Source organism: Callorhinchus milii, unplaced genomic scaffold (genome assembly GCF_018977255.1).
Source record: "Callorhinchus milii isolate IMCB2004 unplaced genomic scaffold, IMCB_Cmil_1.0 Scaffold3, whole genome shotgun sequence".
Classification (NCBI taxonomy): domain Eukaryota; kingdom Metazoa; phylum Chordata; class Chondrichthyes; order Chimaeriformes; family Callorhinchidae; genus Callorhinchus; species Callorhinchus milii.
Window position 1 is genome coordinate 97,928,621 of NW_024704744.1, and position 25,497 is coordinate 97,954,117.

The 25,497-nt window shown below is 43.3% G+C and overlaps 1 protein-coding gene and 1 long non-coding RNA gene across 2 annotated transcripts; one reads left to right on the forward strand and one right to left on the reverse strand.

The window, feature by feature from the left end:
* The first annotated feature begins 3,584 nt into the window (after nucleotides 1-3,584).
* LOC103186150 lies at nucleotides 3,585-4,649 on the forward strand. The gene is made up of 2 exons (XR_488712.2): nucleotides 3,585-3,674; nucleotides 4,257-4,649. It is a non-coding gene; the product is annotated as an uncharacterized LOC103186150 (long non-coding RNA).
* A 1,323-nt stretch (nucleotides 4,650-5,972) lies between these two features.
* On the reverse strand, nucleotides 5,973-15,390 carry nek2 (NIMA-related kinase 2). Its single transcript, XM_007905012.2, has 9 exons — nucleotides 15,181-15,390; nucleotides 13,243-13,460; nucleotides 12,579-12,819; nucleotides 12,086-12,168; nucleotides 11,139-11,265; nucleotides 10,084-10,306; nucleotides 9,554-9,608; nucleotides 9,139-9,212; nucleotides 5,973-6,910 (listed from the first exon to the last, which is right to left on the reverse strand). The coding sequence occupies exons 1-9, from the start codon at nucleotides 15,274-15,276 to the stop codon at nucleotides 6,684-6,686; spliced, it is 1,344 nt and encodes a 447-aa protein (XP_007903203.1). The 5' UTR covers nucleotides 15,277-15,390; the 3' UTR covers nucleotides 5,973-6,683.
* Between the last annotated feature and the right edge of the window lie 10,107 nt (nucleotides 15,391-25,497).

Below are 25,497 nucleotides of genomic sequence, written 5' to 3' on the forward strand. Positions count from 1 at the left end.
CCCGTTCTATACCCGGAACTGCTGTGCGGGAGGACGGTTTTTATGTACATTTAAAAAAAAACTTTTGCACCCGACAAGTTTCTCTCTCTCTCTCTCTCGCACTCACTCACTCTCACTCTCTGCGCACGGCTTCTCCAACCCCCCCCCCCCCCATTACCCCCTCCTCCCTCCTCCCCCTCCTCCCTCCTCCCCCTCTCGCCCGCTCTCCTCTCCCCGCGCGAGGACCCATTTGCGTGGCGTGGGGCCGCTAACGGTCACCCCTCCCCTCCCTCCCTCCCTCTCCGCCCCGCCCCTCCGCCCCGCCCCCCACCCCCCCCCGGGCGCCGGACCGATTGGTTCAAAGCGACACGACAAAGCGCGGGGGGGCGGAGGGGGTGGGACGGCGGCCACGGGAGCACGCCTGTCATTCGCTAAGCGCGCTGTCAATCATGAAAGTCCACGCCCCGCCCCCCACCTCGCTCAGCCGTTCCCCTCCCGCCCACCCGCAGCCCGATTGTGACGTGCGCACGGTTCGCACCCGCTGTCACTCTCCTCCTTTAGCCCCTCCTCCTCCCGCCCCTTCCCCCCCCCCTCCCTCCACCGCTTCTTCTGGGCCTTTCAATCAAGCGGGGGGGGGGGCGGTGGAGGGGGCGGCAACTGACTCGTGACTGGATCAAAGGCGCCGTCAGTCAAATGACGTTTCGCGCTGGAGGTGGAGGGCGGGCCCTCCCCGGCCCGCCTGGCCTTTGTGACGTCACCCGCCCATTTGAGTCCCCTCTCTCTCTCTTCTCTTCCCCCCCCACGCCCCGCCCTCCCCGCCGACGCCCCGCCCCCCCTCTCCTCCGATCTGGTCTCCGCCCCCTCCTCCTCCTGATTGGTCCTGCCGTCTCCCAGGGTTACCATTCAGGGAATTCCTGAGCTGTCAATCACCAGGGGTTTTTACACACCGCCCTTATTAAAAGGGGCACGACACCCCCCACCCCCCCCCACACCCCACCAAACAACCCCACCCCCCCCACCACGGTTTGGGGTTCGCTCACGGTGACTCAGCAGCCGGCTTTGCACGCAGTAACGTCGGAACAGCAACAACAACATTGCCCGTGCACGGCGCCTCTCACGTCGGGTGGACGTCCCAAGGCGCCGGCCGGACAGAGTTTCGGACACGTGGCTGCGGGTCGGGATCGGGCAGGGCAGAGGGCAGTGGGGGCGGGGGTGGGTGGGTGGGTGGGTGGGGGGGGGGAAGGAGGGTGATCGAAATCACGGTCGAAGAGGAGGGCCTTGAGATGGGTCTTGAAGGAGGCAAGGGAGGGGGGAGGCGCAGGGACCGCGGGATGGAGTTCCAGAGGGTGGGGGGGGGGCAGAGCGGCTGAAGGTCCGCCCGCCAATGGTGGGGCGGGCGAGGCGGGGGATGTGAAGCAGGCCAGAGCCTGCTGAGCGGAGGGAGGGAGCGAGCAGGGGGTTAGGGGGTTAGGAGGTTGCAGAGGTAGGGGGGGAGCAAGACCATGGAGGGCTTTGAACCTGAGGACCAGGACGGTATGATGTGTGATGGGAAGCCAGGAACACAGCAATGTCTCACAAACAGCCACGAAATGATAGACAGGGCAAAATATTGGGCAAGTTTCCTTACTCCACGCTCGCCTCTGTTTGCCCATCATAAGGAGGAACCCGGTTGTTAGTCGATTGGCAGATCGCTTTCCCGGGGATAATAATTGCTTCAAAAAAATAATAATAAATTGTTCACTTCAACCCACGACTGTTTGCGGGGACGCTGCTGTGCTCAGTCGGCTGCCGCATTTCGCCCACAAAATACGCAGTCAATTTACTTTACAGTATATTCCGTGAAGCGCTTTGAGACGTCTCGGAGATGTGATTATTATCAATTTTATCCGATTGTTTGCCCTTGACACTGGAAGGAATTCCCCTTTCTTTTTAAATAGCGCCATGGGATCCACCTGGCGTTTCAGTCTGTGAGATCAGATGTCATCTGTGGCATACTTTAAAGTGCCTGCAACTGAAAGGAATGTTGAAAAGCACGGAATAAGTAAAGCCATTCAGTAATCCACTCCCTCCACAGTTCTCACGCGAAACTTTGAATTAATTAATTCCTCCCACTCTTGGCGAAAATGCTGCAGAGGTCGTTCTGAATATTCGTCTATTCGCGTGCCTCCATTCTTCAATCCTGCCCTCCTCCCTCCCACAAACAACAGCCAATTCGACATTTGTGGTGAAAAAACACAAGGTATTTGGGAGGATGAGAATCGCAAGCCACTTTCTCTTTAGTTTTCAGCCAAACATTTTAAACAAATCCGCGGAAACTCTTTTCATTATTTCTCCTTGCTTGCCTAACGTGTCTCATACTAAATAAGAAACAAAGGAGAAAAATAGCCTCTGGGAACATGTACTTATTTAGGATCACAATCTCAACATTATTTTCCAACATCTGGTCGACCTTGTTTCTGAACTGGGAACAAATGAACAGCGACTTACACTTACCAAAACGTTGTCACGTACTCTGAAATGTAAATTGGCATAATAAGCACTATATCAAATGCAAATATGACATTATTATTTATACATATATTGATACAGTAGTTAGTACGTAGACCCCATCTAGTGGCCATTCTCCTGCCTTATGGTATCACAGGTCCGCATTTATGTGGTGACGAATGATCTTAACTTGTTTTTAGAGACCGCAGAATGAAACGGCATTGATTGGAGCACTCTATTGAAAAAAATGCTAACGAAACATGTGTGTAACGTCAATTGGAACAACCTCTCTCGCCTGACAGTTTAATATATTGATTTCCCTTGTTGGACTCTTTGTTCTGGGAACGTTCCTCACTCGTGACACGACGTGAGTGTTAACTTGCAAGAATCTTTTCGGTAGACAACTAAGTGTAGCGCTTCTGACAGCGATTGTGATACCGATGAAACGTGCTTGAAATCTGCTTGCAAGTTGATAAGATGGTAACTGTACAGTCTGGGCGTCCAGGAAAGAATGTTCATCTTAAACCGTTTGGGAGAGGATCAATCCGAAACATTAATATGAATATAAAAAATAAAACCGGACGGACTTGAATGTATTTGTGTTCAATTATTCGCAATGAAAGTCAGGGACTGGGTGGTTCAGTAAATAGGCAATGCCATTGNTTTTTCCTCTGAAACTCAAGTGTAAGTGAAATAAAAATAAAAATAAGCCCCCGACTTCCATTGAACTGTAACTAGCCCCACACACAACTTTCCATATTAACCAGTGCCCCAGAAAAGGTGGAAGCAAATAAAATGATTGTTATAATTATATGACCATCACCATTTGAAGCCCCTTTGCTTTCTCGAGACGCGTGTAGGGATTGATACGCTGAAAACTTGCCTGCCCGTACACCGCTATCAACCCCAACCACAGAAAAAGTTGCTTTATGAGTAATAATAAGGTCCCTTCGCTTGTTCATTTGGGTATAAGTGAAACACGAGATGTGTCAGACAGAGGCCGCGCATGTGACCTGAACAGCAGAGTGCAGCCTTCGAGTTATTATCTGGCATTTCTTAGAGGTTCACTACACTGCAGGTGACCAAAATAAAACGGATATTTTTGTCTCTTAGCTTTCTGGCAGAACAATTATTCAATTTCCAGAACCTCTTGAGGATCCTCCATAGTTGACTCCAATCTTACCACAGAGGCCGAATGCAACTCTGAGGTCTGTCAGTGGGCGTAGTGATGATACAATAATAATAATATAATAATATAATAATAATAATAATAATAACGCTCAATGTCCTTTTGTTTTTGGTGGTTGATCCAGACACGGAAGACTCGACAATTCACTGCACGAAGAGCATTTTGTGCGGAACCGATAGCATGAGAGTCGTTGGTGAGGTAGAGCAACGCAGTCATGGGTTGTAAGAAAAAAAACATTAGCAGATTATATTTAGTAGTGACAAAACTCTCTGGCATCCTACAGCTGTTTGCCTACAGTGAAGTTAAACAGGGAGTCTCAGCATCAGTGATTCTTAGCAAATGTTCAAAACAATTCGGATTAATTTTCTGATGTTCTTTAGGGAGGGGTGATGCTCGTCTGTTGTGTATTACAAATATCGGACAGATTTTCGGACTGTTGATAATTTTAGCGAGTGGAATAGTGCAATGTGGGCAATGTTTTGGGTGATAGTGATAACAAGGTTAATTATTATCATCCTCCATAATTAGTATCATTTACCAGTAAATGGTAGCTGTCTGTGAGCTAAAACTACCAATTTAACCTTTTTTTTTCCGGGAGTAGATGGACCCACCTCGTGTTGCACTCGCCACAGCCCATTGTTGGGCTTGAACCCGCCATCATCTGATGGAAAATGTGATCTATTGGGCCGAGCTGACCAATGGCTTCATGAAAGACTGCAGACTCCGCACAGACTTCCAGCCTTCATGTGAGGACCACAGCATAAACGGATTCAGAACGTCAATGAGGGAGGGGACTTGTGAACTTTGTTGCATTGGTTCCGTTTCGCCACTTTGCTGAACCACATCATAAAAACACAGCCGAAGAGAAATTACGGCAAATTGAGACCATTTTAATATTAAATTTACGATGCACTGATCTAAAATCTAGGCCCTGCATCAATAAACGGAATCATGGAACTCATTTCCTATAAAATAAATGAGGTTTCAAGCACAAGCCACTGTTATAAGGTATTTTCATTAGTGTACTGCATTTTTAAAGGTATAACTGCTTCTGTCGGATTTTAATTTGTACTTCTCAGCAGACAAACAAGAACCAACATCTGCAGCTGATAGATGAGATTATTATACTCCAAGGAAGGTTTCATTACTTCTCAAGGTCACAAAAGTAACAACCGCTATAAATCTTTTGGAAGCAATGACTGAATGCATATCGCATACCACATACCGACGCCAACAAACTGTAACCCAAAGAAATCCTCGGGCATTGTGTGTGTTCTTAACTTGTCGAGATATTTGGTTCAGCGAGGACAGTAAATCAAGAATGCATAACAAAGAGTTTTGGGATGTGATTTAAATCCCACATAAGGGGACTAACCTGAAATAATCCAGCAATGCTCACTGCTAAAAGTGGAACACAAATCATATTCTCTGCTGTTCTAGGTAATCAAAATGAAGTCTAACAAAACAATAGGGTGGTGCACATCAGTTCCAGTTAAATTGCTGCACTAGAGGGGGGGGAAAAAAAATCAGGCTGATGGTTTATTTCGATTTAAAACTGCTTCTCGGGAAGCAGTCAATGATGTGGAAATTCAATTGGTGTGGGTGGAAAAAATTGTTCCGGCTATTGGGCTATGAGATAACAAGCTCTTGAAGGAAATGAAGGTCCTTAGAATTGATAATCAAATGCAAGGATTATTATCATAACCATTTCGCTTGATATAGCGCCTGATCACATCTTTGAGACGTCTCAAAGCGCTTCACAGAATACACTGTAAATTGACTGTATTTTGTGGATGAAACGCGGAGGCCAATTGCGCACAACAGCAGCGTCCCACAAACAGGCGCGGATTGAGTGACCAATTTTTTTCTCTAAAATAGGGAAACCTGGGTCGCCTACTGCTTTACTCTGCATAGAGTCCCAGTCCAACCCAGAGAAAGATCTGCTACTGTTGATATTGCTATTTTAGCTTGCTTATTGCCCGAGCCAAAAAAAAAATCTCTCTCCCCCATATAGTCATGAAGCAATCCTCTTAGTCCTGACTATTCCCTGAGGCACAAACATTGGCTGAAGAATATCGTATTTACAAAAGGAAAATAGTAATTCCCAAAAGAAATACACGGATTACATCTATGGCTATGAACTAGAAAGCATTTGGGAAATTTAAAAATAAGATCTTTACAAAAAGGAAAAAAATCAACTGCAGTCAGATAGTTGAATGAAAAATAGAAAATAATTTTATGACAATCATGGTCATAAGATTTCTTTACATATACATATGATCAAACAAATGAGACATTTATACATCCATTTTATAATAGTCAGAATTTTTTTATAAAAAACATTCACAATAGTTGCCACATCTCATTATCTACATATATACTGTAAGGCATAAAACTTACAAAACAAAGAAAGTTATAGTAATGTAATAAAAATCTAATTAAAATTGTTTGACAGTTTACAATGTGTTCAGTTCAGCTTTACCAGATAACCTAGTTACATTGTAGGTAAGATGGATGTTTCTTGCACACTTTTGAGTAGTATAATCTTAAAAGGTCCAGGGTGCAGCAATTTCATTTGTCAGAAGTGATAAAATGTATAGATGGACAGCATGTGATTTGCATTGTTGTGACAATGATAGTCTTTTAAATGCCTAACAGATGATAATCAGTGACAAACTTAGAAGCGATAGGTGTAGTTCAAGGCTAAAATAAGCAAGAGGGTATTCAGTGATGAAACTCAGAAAGTAAGTGAAAGAAAGTTGATGGCCGCAGAAGCCTTGTGTGAATCTTACTTTCTGCAAGGAATTCTACAACAGCTTGGCTCTAAAAGGACAAAGTATGTGAGCGCTGGGCTGTTTAGTCACTTGGCTTGAGCCAAGTATTAAGGAATGGGAAAAATGAAAGACGTGGATTGCACCACCTTTTGTAAACAGACGATTTCTTAGACTAATGCTCTAATCCAGAGCTAGAAAACTTTTTCAGTGTGTGTATTTAATTTAATAAAAATGTATTTTACTGATTAGATTAATTACCGCATACCCAAAAGTTGTCTGCTTTTTAGTTGGTAATTTCTCTCCATATCACACAGTGCTCTGGCACGTACGTTAGCAGCTTGTAAACGCTTCTTCAGATCTAAAGTCTTTGCTTTATTAAGAAGTGGCTTTGCTGTATCATATTCTTTGAAGTGAATGTTTTCTTTACTTTCTCCTGCAAAGTGAACTTTCTTTTTCCCCGGTGAGCAATTTACGGAATCATCTAGAGAGAAACCAGAATAAAACATTAATTCTATGCACATGTTTTTATTTGTTTCACCTTTCTATAATGGAACGCACAATAGGTATATTTAAGTCAGAAATAAGCTCAGCCTAAGTGTGTACAGCCTTACTTAAATAGAAAATTGCTGGGGGTGGAATGATTTAGGGCGGGGAATGAAAGAGGTAATGAAACGGAGGTTGAATATATGGTGAGGAGCAGACTTTTGTTTTTGAATAAAATGTTTGATCTCAATTTTGTTTTGCCGATTTCCTTCTCTCCAATAACCTGGTTACTGTTCAAAACAGACAACCAGCTTCAAATACTTCACTCAAGTCTCAAGTATTGGTGGTTTGACATCACATAGAGCACAACATTATTCCTACTCAATGGGAACTTTCCAGCAGAAGTTTCTAGGTTGTAATCAATAGCAGAAAGCATAGCGAATTGTTCCCTTCCTAATCAGGCCAATTGCAGCACTTCTGCTGCAGTTCTGGCTAATAATAGGCGAGCTGAATAGACTCGAAACAAAGCCTGCAACGTTCTGGTCTGTATGGTTATCAATACATTTTTTGAACAGTTTGACTCTGCTATAAGTAAGTTGCTTGAACTTTTTTTGTTTTTAAAAAAAAGGTTTATAGTACTGCCAATGAACAATAGTGTTCCTCTCTCATTACAATACTAACATACTTTGTGGAACAAACAGTTCCATTCTTTCTCTTCCACCCCTCCTCTATGATTCAGAGGAAAACTTGAAAACTCTCTCACTCATTTCCCCCCCTTTCCCAAAACCCATCGCTATGAAAATGAGAAACAGAGCCACATTGGGTGGAGCACATGTGAAGGGAATTACCAGGTTCTTCCACCAAAAGCAAATGGATGTTTTTTTTTTCTTTTAACAGGGCTTTTCTGTGGAGCTCAAGGCAGGTATTCAAGAGGTTAGAGCACCATGAATAAATATGATACTAATTGTAGAGTCATCTTCCTCTTTAATTTCACAAATAATTAAAGAATTAATGTGTAAAAAGTACCACATCCAGTATACAATATAAAAAGCCTTCCCGTTGCATTCTGAACAGGTAGAACAGGAAGTTCTCAACCATTGCGGCAATCAAAACATTAATAAATTGCAAGAGGAAAGTGGGGTGGGAGTTGCATTTTCTAATTTTAAACCACGACTTTATTGGAGTATTACAATTAAAATTCAGAATATAAATTCTTATGACGGTTATAAAAAAATATTTTCCAACTAGAAATAATTATTACATATGTATAAGCTAACTAATAAGCAACACAGTATTCCTGCTGACAGTTCTGTAGACTTAGTCTACCCAGCAATGATGGAATAGATGATACGATATTCTGAAATTTCCAGACTGGCTACTGGGCTTCACACACGCTAACCATTCATTAGAACAGTCTCTTTAAAGGACTTTCATGAAGTAATATATGAAGTAATCACACGTTCACTGTGGCCCAATAAGGAACGTTTGTGAAGTCAGAACTTGAATGTTAACCTTATGAAGTAATATTTAAAACTAAAAACTGACTCCCTTTAGCCCAAGTTAACTTCTTTGCTTTCTTCACAGACACAGCGCATTGAATGGACTGAGCTTAAAAACTGCTTGTGGCTTGCAGAAAATTTAATTAGTGACTCAACTTTGAAGAAGATAAATAAAATGATTAAAATAAAAGAGCCTTATGAAATGCAATTTTGAAATTTAAAAAACCCTATAGTAAATGGTTAAAAAAAAGTTCTAGTTTCCACCTTTCCTTAAATATCTTTCCCTATAGAACTAAAATATCCCTCACCTTTTCGCTGTGAGTGTGTCACATTTAACATTTTATGACAACTCGATTTCAGGGAGCTCCAGACCACACTACCACTCCATCCAGTGATAACCCTGAACTACTGGAAGTTATCAGCAGCAATGTATTGATATTTCAAAACAGATACACAACTTGATAGATTCAAATATAGATTAGATTCCATTTGGTTCAGTATTACACAAGTCACAGTGAAACAAGTCACAAGAATCCATCATATGCACATTTGAGAATAGAGCCAAAGAAAATTAAACAATATTAAAGAAATTTGTTATGAGATGCAAAATTTGTTGAAAGTGTACTTAAATTCCACCAAAAGCTAAACAGAAGTTAGTATTTGTTATTTTGAAAGTTGTACACTCTGTTAATCGGTAGAAGTGGTTTTCTCCTCTGGTACTTCATACCTAATCCATTGACTGCAGTCTTGAAAATATGCTGTTCCTTCAGAAAACTGTAGTTCTTCATTAAGTTCTCTGCCCTGTTGAAAAAGTAATGGTTGTATGCGATTAATAGAACAGGAGTTTGGGACATCCTCCAGACGTGAAAAGCACCATATAAACGCAAATTGTATTGCAAAACGCTTTTTTTCCTTTAATATGACCAGTGATGTTTTTAAAGTTCTCCTCCCATCCCCCCCCGCTTCACATACACCTTATTGGGGGGATGGCACAAGGAGATATGGTGCAATAATTAAAAATAGATATACATTTTCAACATATGCAAAACACCTTCATTTGGGTTGCAAAATGCAGCGTTACACAAAGCCAATGCGCTTCAGATTTAAAAACTCCCATTTTTCAAAATTAAACACATTCTTACCTAGCAAGTTTTTCTTCAGACAGCCTCTCACGAATACAAAGTTCCCGCTCACGTTCTGAAACCATTACAAATATAGAAATAAATGTTACACATTTCACAATTGTACATAGAAAAACAATTTCTCTGCACAACACAATAATGGTTTCGTGTTGTGCTGAGAAATAATGGTTTTGGTATTCTGGAAGGATGAGACCAAATGTGCCAAAGAGTCTTTTATCTGAAAATCAATTGATCATCTTTAGTACAATCCATGTTTAACACAAAATATAAACAGGAAACTGTGCAAGTTAAAGGCAAACGGTACAATGAGCAGTATTATTGGAAACACAAGTGCCGCCTCACCACTACAAAAAAGTATTACTGCCATATCTTTTGGGATACTGACTTACAATTCAATGAATCCAATTCAAATGTATGACTTAAGGATAAAACCTACATTTAGAATGAAAACTGAAATAGTTAGCAAGAGTGCAAACACTGTAACTAAGTTTGATGCATTAAAAGCTATAAATGAACACAAATGCAATTACTTTCAAGCAGCTCTTCCCGTTCTTTCAATGCCTTCTCCCTTCTGTGCAGTTGTTCCTCTTTAAGTCTCAACTCCGACACTTGTGGGTCACTTTCCTGGAGTCGCTCATTTTCCACTGATCTTCGCCCTCGTCTTTCAAGCGAAATTATTCGTTGCTGCTCAGACACCACGTTAGCAATCAGGGAGTGCTGCATCAGTTCGTTCACAGAAGGCCTTAGATAATCCTGACAAATAAAAGGCAATAGAGCGTGGAGTACAAATCTTTTTTTAAAAAACTGCATCATTTTGTTAAAAACACTAAAATTTAATCAAGTTCCACACGCCCAGCAGGTACCACTACTCTGAAGTATTTAATTTTAACCTTTCGGTAGCAATTTGTCAGTATCTCCACCCAGCTGTTCCAAGGCTCAAGGAGGCATGCTAACAGCCTCCACAATCTATTCTCACTAGAGCAGAAAGCAAACATGTAATGTTTTTATGGAGCCAAAAATAGTTCAAAATTAATACAACCGATTAAATATGTTCCTACTAATGTTGCTATCCAGTTTGGGGCTGTCTGATCCACTGTTTGCTACTGGAGAACATTCAAAATAGCCCAGACAAGAACAAAAAAAAAGCCACAGAATCAATCCATTTCACTGATGCTAGTTTTCCCTATTGTTGATTTCGTATTATCCACTCTCTTCTATATTGACACATTGATTCCTAGAAGTAAAGCAAATCCTCCAGAATATGCAATCAGCCCCACTCTTCTAAGGTTCAATGCTGACCTGATTCCCAACACAAATGTTTTGCCTCTGTCGGCCCACTGCAATTTGGTTAAGCTCTCAATCAAAATTCAACATGAAACACCACATCAAAAGAAAAGCAGTTATAAAACTATCAAGCTCATCAACAAGATTGTCATTTGGGAGGAGAAAGAGAAACAGAAATGCAGAGCCTAATAATAATATGTAACAGAGCATATGGGAATAGAAAAAGCACATATACTTAAAAATGCAATGTAGAAAAGATATTTGAATAATTAACTGAAAGGTAAAGAAATAAAATACCAACCTTAAGGTGCAACATCTTGCTCACAATTTCATTCAGTTCCTCTGAAAAGCGAAAAGGGATTCGTCTAAACTTGCCATCCCTTATTTTCTCTGCTAATTCCTTCTGATTATATGCAGTGAAAGGTGGGCTTTATTTTAAGAAAGAAAATTCAGTGAAAGCTCCAAAATGGGAATCAAGGCAAAAATGCATCTTTCATCAGCATTACAACAGCAGCATATTATCGTACTTAATTTTCTGTTGCAGATTAAGCTAAAGCTTTTTTTCTTATATTAAGAAAAAGTCATTAGGAAAGTCAGTTCTGCAGATATACATTTACGAAACAAACAGTTTCACAAGAGAGCTAAACATCATATACAGGTGTTAGCACAAACTCTAAAACATCAATATTGCTCTGCTGCATCACCAATGCACTAGGATTATTTCATGCCAAAAGCAACAGAAAATACATTGCTTTGTAGATATGAAAACAAGTTTGGGTTTATCCTAAATCTTTAAATAATTCCAGATGAAGTTTGACTTTTTTTTTAGTAAATCAAATATCCTAACCTAAGGAATTCTAAAAACTTGGGTTTCCATTTCAGTTTTTAAAATTACAATACAACATTGGGAAGGACATATGGGGGGGGACAGAAAGAGAAGGAAATCATCTCATACTATCAAACTAGAGTCTCTTTTTACAGTCTCACGGAATGCAGAAATCTAAGTATCCACAAAAGAATTGTGGAGTTACAGGTTGCAAAGCAGAGAGCACTCCATTTCAGAGGTAAAATGCACAAACCCCCCCATTTTCCAGCTTCTGAAATAAATTGCTGATCAATGAAACTTTTGTATCCAATCTTTTTTTGTGGAAGTGAGGGGAAAAAGGAATAGAAAAAATAATTGATTACATAATTTCCAATTAAAATGAAAACTCATGTACAAAAGGAAATAGAAATCTTTGTACTTACGAAAGTGCACAAAGCTCATACAGCAAACATCCCAAGGACCATATGTCAGATTTTTCATTGTAGGACATGTGATTCATTTGTTCCTGCAAATCCACAAAACAAAAATGATTAATTGCTTATACATATTTCACTAGATAACTTGACATACATGTACAATCTAGTAAATCCTGTCACTCCAATGTGTTGTCTAATTATTCCATTACAATACATCTTAGTCAAAGAATATTAATCCTTACTTTGCATATGAGGCCTTTCATGCTAGAAGGATGCCTCAAAATGCTTCAAGGATACACTGTGACATAGACATGAAGGCGAGAGCGCTACAGCTGAGCCTGACTGATTCATAGGATCATAAGGAGAATTTTCAATGTTGCCAACATTTGCTAACAAGAACCTCATCCTTATGAAACACTTAAGACATTATCCTACATGAAGGACACTGTATAAAAGCAAGGCTTTGTAGCCATCTTACACATCAGAGGCGTGTACTTACCGGAGACATGTAATACGGAGTACCAACAAATGTCTTGGCAAAACTAGTGTCATGTTGCAGAATCCTAGCCAAGCCAAAATCACCTAATTTGACATTATGCTGTGCATCAAGAAAGACATTAGCAGGCTTGAGGTCCCGATGAAGCACTGTACGACCACTCTCACTGCGTCTGTGGCACTCATGCAAGGCCAGAACTATCTGAGCAAAAACCCGAAGGGCAAAATCCTCCTCTACGTAGCGTCTACAAGATGACAGAATATTGTTTCAGAAACAAAGAACTTATCAACATTTTCAATGAAAGAAAATAACTTACTAAAAAAGATTACGAACTCGGTCCAAATACCAAATACTGCCACAAAAATAAGCACCATATACATCCATTAAGGGCATATCTTCTGGTTTGTAACAGAGGATTAGCATCGGGGTCAGCAAATATAAATTGGATGCTTAAACTTAAAAATATACTAGTTAATGATTTTTTCTAGTACACCATCCTAGTTAACAGTTTAGATTTAAAAAATTCTAATTTAAATGGTCCTAGTTAAGCAAATGGAAAAAGTGAAAACTGCACTAAATTATTAACTTTTAAAACTTCAGCAATCATGACATTATACCTTGTTTTAAAAAAATTAATTCATGTTTCTACACAGGAAAAACAATGTACCTTTCTCGGATACACTTCATAATCAGACTGGCCAGGTCTCCTCCTTCACAGAACTCCATTACTATGTACAATGTTGTATTTGTTCTGTCAATAATACGATCATAATATCGAACAATGTTCGGGTGTTTCAGTTCACGCAGTAAGTTTACTTCCGACACAAGCATTTGCTTCTCTGTCTCAGTCATAGTTCCATAGTCCAGTTCCTTCCAGACAAGAACCTGCAAATAAAATCATTGAGGGAAAAGAGCATTACGAAACATTCCTTAGTAATTCTGAATTCAAAGCTCAGTGGATCATAGGGTTCATCCCGGGGTTACAAACTGGTATAAAGAATTTTATACAGTATATACATACATACAAACAAGGACAATGTAGGTTTTAGTGAAGTTGACCAACATTTCCCCCCACATACTGCACTATCACCCTGGATACATGATTATGCGATGAACAAACACTTTTACACACTCTCAGGAGCCAAGACCTAAAACCACACAAACCTCTCCCTCACATCTTCCTCTTGCAATAATAACAATAACAAAGAAACAAGAAGAGGGAGGTAAGACAAGCTACAAGCTCAGTGGTTAGAGCACTCGCTTTGCGAGCGAGAGACCTGAGTTCAATTCCAGGCAGAGGGCGAAACCTTGGGCAAGTTTCCTTACTCCTAATAATAATCCTCCAAAACCCAAAACAATAATAAATTGGTCATTTTCAATCCACGACTGTCTGTGGGACATTGCTGTGCGCAATTGGCTGCCGCGTTCGCCCACAAATATACAGTCAATTCACTTTACAGTGTGTTCTGTGAAGCGCTTTGGGACGTCCTCCCGACGTGAAAAGCGCTATATCAAATGCAAGGATTATTATTATTAACAACAGCAAACATTTGTATCGCATCAGGGGGACGTCCCAAAGAGCCGGACAGACTAAGATCCACACCTGAGCTGGTGGTCGGAATCGGGAGGGGTGGAGGGCGGGGGGGGGGTAAGGAGGCTGATCAAAAGCACGGTCAATGAGGAGGGGCTTGAAGGAGGCAAGAGAGGGGGCGAGGCGGAGGGACTGCGGATGGAGTTCCAAAGGGTGGGGGCAGAGTGGTTGAAGACCCGCACGCCAACGGTGGGGTGGGTGAGGTGGCAGGACGTGAAGCAGGTGTCAGGGCAGCAACAACCCCTCCATTACAAACAGTGATGGGGTCAGAGCAGCAACAACCCCTCCATTACAAACAGCGGGGGGTCAGAGCAGCAACAACTCCTCCATTACAAACAGTGGGGGGTCAGGGCAGCAACAACCCCTCCATTACAAACAGTGGGGGGTCAGGGCAGCAACAACCCCTCCATTACAAACAGTGGGGGGGTCAGAGCAGCAACAATCCCTCCATTACAAACAGTGGGGGGTCAGAGCAGCAACAACCCCTCCATTACAAACAGTGGGGGGGGGGTCAGAGCAGCAACAACCCCTCCATTACAAACAGTGGGGGGTCAGAGCAGCAACAATCCCTCCATTACAAACAGTGGGGGGTCAGAGCAGCAACAACTCCTCCATTACAAACAGTGGGGGGTCAGAGCAGCAACAACCCCTCCATTACAAACAGTGGGGGGTCAGAGCAGCAACAACCCCTCCATTACAAACAGTGGGGGGTCAGAGCAGCAACAACCCCTCCATTACAAACAGTGGGGGGGGTCAGAGCAGCAACAACTCCTCCATTACAAACAGTGGGGGGTCAGGGCAGCAACAACCCCTCCATTACAAACAGTGGGGGGTCAGAGCAGCAACAACCCCTCCATTACAAACAGTGGGGGGTCAGAGCAGCAACAACCCCTCCATTACAAACAGTGGGGGGGGGGGTCAGAGCAGCAACAACTCCTCCATTACAAACAGTAGGGGGGGGGGGGTCAGAGCAGCAACAACCCCCCTCCGTTACAAACTGACCGACTCACTCACTTTTCCATCCGACTTCCTCCTGATCTTCTGGCACCTTCCGTAAGAGCCCGAGCCGATGGTGTACATGACCTGGTAACTGTCCATCTGGGACGGCATCTCCCCCTCCCCTCCCCTCCCCCGGTACCCACAGGCTGACCCGCGCTCCGGCTCCCGCTGCTCCTCTCCTCTCCTCCTCTTCCACCGCCGCCGCCGCCGCCGGGAGATGGGAACCCGCTGTTTTTTTGTCGTGCCAGTTGCGTGGGGCCCAGTCGGGTTTGTTGCCTGGTGACCCCGGGGGTGGGATGGCGGCGGCGGCGGGTGACCGGAGGGGAAGCGGTGGGTGACCCGGTGCCCGGGAGGGGGTGACCGGGGGGGTTGGGTGACCCGGTGGCGGAGACGGTGAGTGACCGGGGTTTGGGTGACCGGGTGCCGGGCTGAGGCGGGGGGTGACCGGGAGGGGGTGACCAAGTGCCGAGAGGGGGGTAACCGGGTGCCGGGCTGAGGCGGTGGGTGACCGGGCGGGGGGTGACCGGGTGGGGGGCGGGCGGGGGGTGACCGGGTGGGGGGCTGAGGCGGAGGGTGACCGGGTGGGCGGCTGAGGCGGGGGGTGACCGGGTGGGCGGCTGAGGCGGGGGGTGACCGGGTGGGCGGCTGAGGCGGGGGGTGACCGGGTGGGCGGCTGAGGCGGGGGGTGACCGGGTGGGCGGCTGAGGCGGGGGGTGACCGGGTGGGCGGCTGAGGCGGGGGGTGACCGGGTGGGCGGCTGAGGCGGGGGTGACCGGGTGGGCGGCTGAGGCGGGGGGTGACCGGGAGGGGGGTGACCGGGTGGGCGGCTGAGGCGGTGGGTGACCGGGGAGTGGGGGGGGGGAGCGGGTGGCGGTTGGTCGCTGCGCTCCTCGCGCCGACGTTTGAAAAAGCCGTCGCGTGACTCGCGCTTCGCCGCCTCCGATTGGCTGCCGGGGACCCCGCGACCCGCGTCCTGATTGGCTGGAAGCGTCACAGCCCGCGGGCACCTCGGGAGCGGCGGCAGCGGCGGGAAATTTAAACAGAGGATCTTCTTTATACACTATACACACACACACACCCCCCAAACACTACCACAGTCACTGCCTCCACAGTTGCTTTAGTTACAGTGTATTACTGACTACACACATCACGACTGAAAACTCCCAATCGTTTGTGGGAGCCCTGCAGCTCAGCGGTCAGAGCTCTCGCCTCGCAAGCGAGAGAGGGACCGGGGTTCGCCTCCCGGCCGAATTTCCCGACTTCCACACGTCCTGATAACGATCAGAAAATAAAATTGGTCACCCCCCCCCACCGACCGACGACTGTTGGCGGGCCGTCTGCGCGCACAATCGGCCGCCGCGTTTCGCTCACAAAATAGGCAGTCAATCCACTTTACAGGACAGTCTTCGGTTCGTCTCAAAGCACTTCTTTGGATACACTGTGAAGTGCAGTGACTGTGTTATAATTTACAAGTTAATTTTTTAAATCAGGCCACCGTGCTTCTAACCTCTTGAACTCCCTATATACACACACCTGTCATTGTAACTACAGTATATGCATAGATTTAATGGCTATGTTGAAGTTAGTGGGTTAAATTACAAATAGACAACGATGTTCACTCATTAATTCATGAGTTAAAGGCATTCAAGGTTTGAAACTTATTGACTACTTAACTGAGCAAAAATCGTGTATTGAAGCGCTTTTTATGTGGTTCTCATTGTTTCACATTCCTTGTTGGACTTTACACTCTTGGAATTGATATATAAAAAAAATTCCCTTGTCACCCCATTCTTAACTCCATGCCCATTTACAGTCTTCTGAGGGTTTGTCGATTGTAATCTCAGGTCAGTTCTGTCCCTGCTGGAATTAAATCATAGCTTGTAGGTTTCCATTGATGAATGGTCCACATCAGGAGCAGGTAGACTACTTCATTTCACTATAAAACTGGTGTGGAATAAAAAGATTTAAGCTTCTTCAGCAGGAACTAGTGTTGAATATTTAGTATTTTCCTTTCCTCATCTCTTCTGAAAATAGCAAACACCCAAGGATCAATACCCAGAGTTAGAAGAATGTGATGTTTTCAGTTCCAGTTGTCTTTGTTAAGGTTGTTTGGCTCTGACTGGTGGGGGAGAAAGGGTGTAGTTCCAAGCAAAGACAATACTTTAAAGAGAACTTGGATAACTGAGCACCCAATGGATGTATTAAAGTGCACTGAAAGATTCCCTACTGAACAACATTCAGAAATACATCTAATACATATATTGTATGCTATAGTAAAAAACTGCCTTTGTAGGCGGATGTTAACGATGCCATGCCACTACTTGAAAAGAGAAGAGAATTATGTTTGGTATTCTGACCAACAATCTCCCAGGAAGAAATGGTCATTCATGGCTGTTTGTGGGATACTGCTGCGTGCAAATTTACTGCCACATTCAGCTACAAAATATAGTCATCATACTTTACAGTGAAATTACTGTGAAACATTTGAGACATCCTTCCAACATGAACAGTGCCATATCAAATACAATTATTATTATTGTAATATGAAGTATTGAGTGATACAGAATGTTGTGATCTATGATTGCAAACTTGTCACTAGATGGCAGTAATTCCTTATTCGGAATAGAATCTAATTGCTGATTTCCCACATTAATGATCACGTTTTGTTTCAATGTTTTTCACATTTTTAAAAATGAAAAGTGAGCGTCTGATTTTCTCATGCTATTTTGTGAACCTTATCAAAATAATATTTTTTATAAGCACCATTGCATAAAGCAATGCTATTGTTTTTCGAAGTGCACGAATAATTTTTTCGACACAGCTTTCTCTTATCCTTCACCACAAACATTTTCCTTGGTAAATCAGTGGCTGCTTTCATTCACCAAAAAAATCAGCAGACACAATGCACTCAGAAGAAGTTACAGGAAACTTATAGGAAAAGATTTGCATGAAAATATTTGTAGTTGAAAATATTCTATCCAATCCATGCAGAAAAGGTATTTTCTGAATAACAGACAAAATAGGTATTCTTTGAAGACCAATTTTGGTGGGAGGGAGGATTTTGTGCCGATCTAGGTGAACAATGTTATTGCTGAGAGAGGTATTGGCATCACAAAGCAAGCACTATCATGTTCCCGGCCGGGTGAAACCTTGGGCAAGTTTCCTTACTCCACACAGAGCCTAATAATAATCCCTCCAAATCCCAAAACAATAATAAATTGGTCATTTCCAATTGGCTGCCGCGTTCGCCCACAAATATACAGTCAATTCACTTTACAGTCTGTTCTGTGAAGCGCTTTGAGACGTCAAGAAGACGTGAAAAGCGCTATATCAAATGCAAGGATTATTATTATTTAGTTATCTAACAACAGCCTGCTTCGCATCCCCCGCCTTGCCCGCCCCACCATTGGCGGGTGGGCCTGCTGCCACTCTGCCTCTACCGTCTGGACTCCATCCTGCAGTACCTTCGCCTTGCCCCCTCCCTTGCCTCCTTCAAGACCCATCTCAAGACCCTCCTCTTCGACCGTGCTTTCGATCAGCCTCCTTTCCCCCCACCTGCCCTCCACCCTCCCGATCCCAAGCTCAGGTCCAAAACACTGACTGTCCAGCTCCTTGGGACGTCCTCCCGACGTGAAAGGCACTACCCACATGTAACGTTGTTGTTTCTAACTTTCTAAAGGAATAATTGTTCTATAATCATACTGTCAGAAAGAAAACTGTGCAATGAATCAATTCTTGCATTTGAATATCAACTAAGTGCAAGATTCTGCATAATGGCAGTGCTGAAGATAATGGGAGGGTAATGAGATATGGTACAGGGGCCGGGTGAAATTGTTCGGGGGCTGGGGTGACCTCCCCTTAAGAAATTTCATTTCAATCACCTACAGTAAGGAATGCAAAAAGCCAGTAAAACAAAGCTGCGTGTCTTACCCTTCAGATGAGTTGTGCTCTCTCTATTGCTTATTCCACAATTTCCTGCAGGTAAACAGGGAGCTCCATGAAGTACGGTCACAGAACAAAGCATAAATGTCATCAATTCAATACAAAAATCTTTGGTCGACGGAATATTTATTTCTGCAGCTGCCACGTATTTTGCAGTGCTATGATATGTATATACATATTATGTATGTTTAATGGGCCAATATTGTGATAAATACTGCACTAACGTTTACACTATAGGCAACTCAAGGGTTATGTGAAGCATTGGGTTTATACATTGTTTTTGCCTCTGGAATCTGCGTTTGAGTCCAGTCCCCACTGACGGTCTTCTCTCTCTCTTCAATTGCTATCCAGTACAGTGGAACTCGGCCAGTTCCTGTTGACCCCTCTACCCCATTGTCCATACACCCTAAGCGCTCTGAGACGCCGTCCAGCGTGGAGGGCGCTATATAAATCCAAGTTGTTGTTGTTGTCATTGTCGGACTCCGCCACTGTCCCAAGTGAAAGGCGCTATATAAATGCAAGTTGTTGTTGTTGTTCCACCCGTTACCCCCCCCCCAAAAAAAACAGCAAAATAGCTATGATATTCTTATTATGTTTAAGAAAAAGCAAGGTGGTCTCCTCTTGCTCACTGCTGTTGTGGTCCACAGAACCATGTCTGAATGCCGGTACAGTGGGACATAATAATCTTCTGGCTCTGTGGGAACATACAACACGATGGGGTAGCAACAATAATTAGAGCAACTGTAACATCCAACTTGGTTTACAAGTAATTGTGGTCAAGTGTTATGATGCTTTATTAGCAGCCAAATAGAATTGTGTAAGATGGATCCACAAACATCCATGAAGTGAATGATGAATATATCTTGAAGACCGTTGGCCCAGACATCTAGACAAACTCGGTTTCTCTTGAAATTCCAGAGATGAAATGGAATAACGCACTCTCTCCCTGGAGGGACGCACCCTGCTTACCAATTCCAGAGAATATTAGGCACAGGTTGGCAAGAGCCAAAGCTTTGGGACCCCAGAGTGTAGATGGGGTGACTGCTGGAGTCGGACAAGCACAGCTTCGAGCCCTCACCCCAGTGGATGCCAAGTACCAGCAAGGCGCTGTGAGTCCCTGTGAGCTTCCTGGTGGATAATGCAACTCAGCACAGAACGCAGAAGAGCACTGCCACACATCTGTGTCTCCGCAGCTCAGGCAAACGTCCCTTCCCACTGAGCGATAGTTCCACCAGTTGGAGATGCAGAGCTTATTAATTCATCTGGGCCTCAAGCAGCAGCTGCTTTTACCTCTCCGCAAGTTAATCAAGGGGGATTCCAGGCCCTGGAGGTACAAACTCATGTTCGTGAACCTGGACTCCAGGTAGCACCTTCCAGCAGCTGTTGCCTCAGACGTTTCCTCATCGACTGTTTGACGATGGGTGGACATTTACAGGGCAGATCATAACATGCTGTCACAAGCAGCAGCGACAGCGAGCAGATAGAAGCAGCTTGCATGGCTCTGCACAGCCCTGCATGAGCCACTGTTCTCTTTTTCCAGTTCAGTCATTTTTTTTGACATTAATCCCACTTTCCAAACCAATACTCATTGTTAACGTATTTTATACATGTTGGGTGAGAAAAACAGCAGGAAGATCTTCTACCTCATTAATTCATATGGAGGCCTTAATAAAATGAGATAAGTCTTCCCCCATTTTGCTGTTTACCCCAGTGTTGTGTCTCGTTCTGAGAGGTACAAATGTATTGATTGGCTTTCGATCAAACTGGCAAGTACGGATGTGGCTACGTTGGTTGGTTCTGAATAGTTTGTTTATCCTGAAGGGACGTTGAGTCAGAGAGGAATGTTTTACAAATACAAACTGAGCTGAAAGTTCCTTATTTTTGAAGAAATAAACACTCCGTTAAGAACCGAAAATAAGGACCATGTAACAGGACACAAAGCCAACAAATCCCAAAGCAACAAACGATTAAAGGTACGTCCTTCTATCTCTCTACTTCACTCTCTCTCTGTCACACAAACACACACACCAAACACACACACAATAAATGGAAATGAAACCGCTGTTCTATTTGTGTAGTTGTACAAAAATGGGAGGCTTGGAATAAAATGTGATCCTTAGAAATAGCGAACATTCACATTGGTACATTTTTAATATTTTATTAATATTCTTTCTGTGCATATTTTAGTATACAAGAGTTGTAAAACAATGAACACAAACAATCAGGTAAAAAGGTTAAGAGATTTTGCAGTTTAACGTCGACAGCAACCTGGGTGGTGACTCCTAGCATTTATGAAGTAATTAAGATTTTAAAAACAATCTATAAACAGCAATGGTTTTGATAAAAAAAAAGAAAATGGCAGGAAGTTAACTGCAATCACAGCTGTGAACTTTCAGAGGACTCACAGAAATTACACGTCAACATTAAAAACAAATTTAATCCAGATTAGCAGCCTCATTAACCCTTTATCCAAGCCCCCCCCCCCTCACCCACAGATTCTCTCTGAAGAACACGCAACAGATTTGGATTCAACGAGCCATTTTAAATGAATGCCCCTCATCTGTGTTGGTGAAGCTTAAGGCTGGATTCCCACCCGCCTGGATATGCAGGGCTGCTCCAGTTGCAATAACGCTGCCAAGTGGAGCTTTTGCACCGATTCTTAAATTTCTTCACAGGAGGATTAACAGTAGTGACAACAAGTTTACAAAAATACTGGGAAGTAGCAAAGGCATTGCTGATATCCAGGGATATGGTGGCCAGCAAGAATATTGATGGGAAAGGGGTTGTTGAATCCAACATTCTGCATGTCCACTTCCACTCCCTTATTCCCTAAAACTTTATCTTCAGGAGTATTCCAGTGCATGAAAATATGTAACCCTCCAGTTTTTAGGCCAGTTTTTAATGATGCAGTGCAAAGTCAACTGGTAAACAGTGCATTCATTCATTTACAACAAGCAGAGATGACAGAACCTGCAGTCACAAGATACCAGAGCCTTTCCCTCGATCCTCGTTTCTTTTATTTTTGCTCCTCCAAACCCTAATTTGGTCAAACGCCTCTCCCAGCACAGCCAGACAAGTCTCCACGCTTTAAACCTCCCCTCGTGCAACTCTGCCGCTTCACTCAATTTCAACCCAATTCCAGATTTGCTCACTGGACACAATAGATGGGTTTGTGTGGCAGATGTTCAGCCAAATTCAGACGATAAGGTTCAAAGCTAATCTACGGCCATGGCAGTAACCCGAGAGAGGCTGGTGGAATAACTAGTAATACTTGGTACTGTTCTAACTGAACAGGCAACAGTTGGGGAAGATGCAATATTGCTTCAGCAACCCAATGTTAAATAACAAAGCATTTAGCTTCTACAGCAGGTCTCGTTATTATAGGTTTTAAACATTTGTTCCCATTTGTTTTGAAAGATGGCAATGTTTTAATAAACTATAATATCAAGCCAGTTTTCGGTCGCTTGGCCTATTATAGGCCAGGGGTAAACGAGTCCCTGGCAGAAGTGGGGGGTTGCACAGACTTGGCATTTACACAGGACTTGGAGAGCTGTGGCATTCTGTGATCCCAGCCGAGGAACAGGAGCTTCTGCGGTTAAAGAACCAAGAGGGTGAAACCCTGAATGTTCGTTCGGCCGTGCTGTTGTACAAAATAGCACTGAAGATTTTTAGGGTTGATTTTCTTCCCAGATTTGACAAAAAAAAAAAAATCGGGGGTGGGCAGGAGGGGGAATGAGTGATGGGGAATGTGAGGGGGAAAGGATTAATCCAGCTAGAGAAGTTAAGTGCAAGAAACTAAGCACTTTTTGTTATTTTTGTTTCAGTGCTTTTAGTTTTAAATTGAACAGAAGTAGGAATAGGATCTGTACTGAGGGACGGCTGGTGGTGGCGAGGTGAAGGACCAGCTATATGTAGAAACCAGGGGAATATTTGGTCAAAAGACAGTGGTCTCAAGTTGGTATATGCCTCTCACACCCAACAGAATTTATCCAGCACTGATCCACAGACGAAACCATGGTACAACCCGGAGAATGGCAAAAAGGTTGCAGTTGCAACAGGTTTATTTCAAAACGCATCCCACTTATGACTAAAGGGAACACTATTGACAAATATATATAAAAAAAGTTTTCATTCTTAAAGCAGCTACACTATTTTTGTTTAACACACATCTGAGGATCTCGTACAACAATACAATGTTCAAAACATTTTAAAAAGAAAAGCTGTGATAAAAATGAATACGTGTTGCATCCTCAGACATATAGGAACTCAAAATACAAAGGAAAATACTCAAGATTCACACTAATAACTTTTTTTAAAAAATAAGTTAGGCTCCTTGAAGATACCGTTTTAACTAATTCCTCTTCTATGTTGACATTTTCTCCAAATAATAGCCAGAAAAGCCTTCAGAGTATAGTTCTGCCTGTGGTACGTAGCGAAGATTGACAAATATTTTATCGTACTTTGATGTCTGGAGACTCTCGGAATTTTTTTAAAAATAAAAACTGTAGCATCTTGCTATCTAATAAAAATATGAATTTCAAACCGGTTAGAAACAGGTTATCACTGAAATTCTAGGACGGTCACTCCTTAACAAGTGTCCAACATGGCCAGTTCAGATTTGATTGTGTGTGTGTGTGTGTGGAGAGGGGGGATGTAGCTTTATAATTTTGCAGCTCAGTGTCTAAATATAACCAAAGATTGACCAGTGGGGAGCAGGTTCAACTGACAAGAAAAAGCAACATGAGAATTGAATAGAAATGTACCAACATCAAGAAAGTGAGAAAAAACACAGTAAGTGAGAAAAGGGAGAGAGAGGAGAGAAAAAGGAACATTTCCAGAAGTACCTCGACAAGCTTCAACAAAAAAGTCTCAGCAGAACGCTGTGCGTACATGGTATAAATGATCTGAACCTAGTCTGGATTATTCTATTCTCCCGGGTCCTGCTCAATTAGCGAACCCTCCCCTTCCTTCCCACCACAATAACAACTCGAAAAGGTTTGAAAACTTCCAGTTTCAAAGTCAAGTCCTACATAAAATATTCTGCACCACAAGCCTTACGATAATCCACTTGCTGACTTGGCTCCATGCATAGTTTTGGAGCTGCGGCCGGTTTAACAACAGACAGTTTATTATTATTCCCTGCAGAAATGCCCAACTTCTCTCCCCCCCCCCCCACTTCCAAATTGTTGGGAGACTTTCTGACTTCTCAACAGCATCTCCGGCCTGTATGAGGTGGAGCTCTCCGAGACCCTGCCCTGCTTACAGGGGCGCTAATATAAATGCAAGCTGTTGTTGCTGGAGGCACGCTTGCTACAAAGATAAGAGAAGGGCACAAGCCGTTTGTACACAAGAGTATGCTACCTTAAGACCAAAAGCATCACACTCCGCTAATTAATTAAACTAGTCCAAGTAACAAGAGTCCTGGAGCCCTGTAGCTCAGTGGTTAGAGCACTCGCTTTGCAAGCGAGAGACCCGGCAGGGCGAAACCTTGGGCAAGTTTCCTTCCTTAATCCCTCAAAAAACCCAAAACAATAATAAAAATTGGTCATTTTCAATCTACGACTGTTTGTGGGACATTGCTGTGCGCAATTGGCTGCCGCGTTCGCCCACAAATATACAGTCAATTCACTTTACAGTGTGTTCTGTGAAGCGCTTTGGGACGTCCTCCCGACGTGAAAAGCGCTATATCAAATGCAAGGATTATTATTATTATTATTATAATAACAAGAGCACGGCTGGCCTGCCTGGGTGTAAACCAACGAGAGCATACAGTCAGGTTTGCCCCTCTCCCAAAGCTATACCGTTCCACTGCACAGTCCATCTGAAGAATAATGAAACTCATCACCAGCAACTGTTGGCAAGTCAAGAGTTAAGGAATTGAAGTCCAGTAATTAAACTAGTTAATTAAACTGGTTTAGGGAGTGACCATCCTTTAATAGCAACGTTACCAGTCTTTTTCTCATCAAAATACTGCAATTCAAAAGATTCATTTTTTTCCCATTCCTTCCCCCTCTCCACCCCCTTCCCCCCCACCCCCCCGACACCGTCATATTTCTCTCTTCTCTTCCTCCCCCCCCCCCCCCCCCCCCCGCCACACCGATTTTTGTTTTGTAAGAAAAAAAACATTTTTCATATGGCTTTTAAACCTTCAATCACAGGCTCCCTGGCAGAACGGCTTCACACTCAACCCATTTGTGAAGCAAAATGCAAACTTGATTTTTCTGCACCGATTTGGGTAACATCAACGTGGCTTGAGTCAACACTTTATATAAAAAAAAAAGCCGGAGCTTTAACTTGAACATTTCAAGTTGTAACTGAGGAGCAGAGTACCAGTTACTCTGGCAACCTGTTACTTTCAACTCAATCTGTAAACTCTTCATTTTCCTTCCC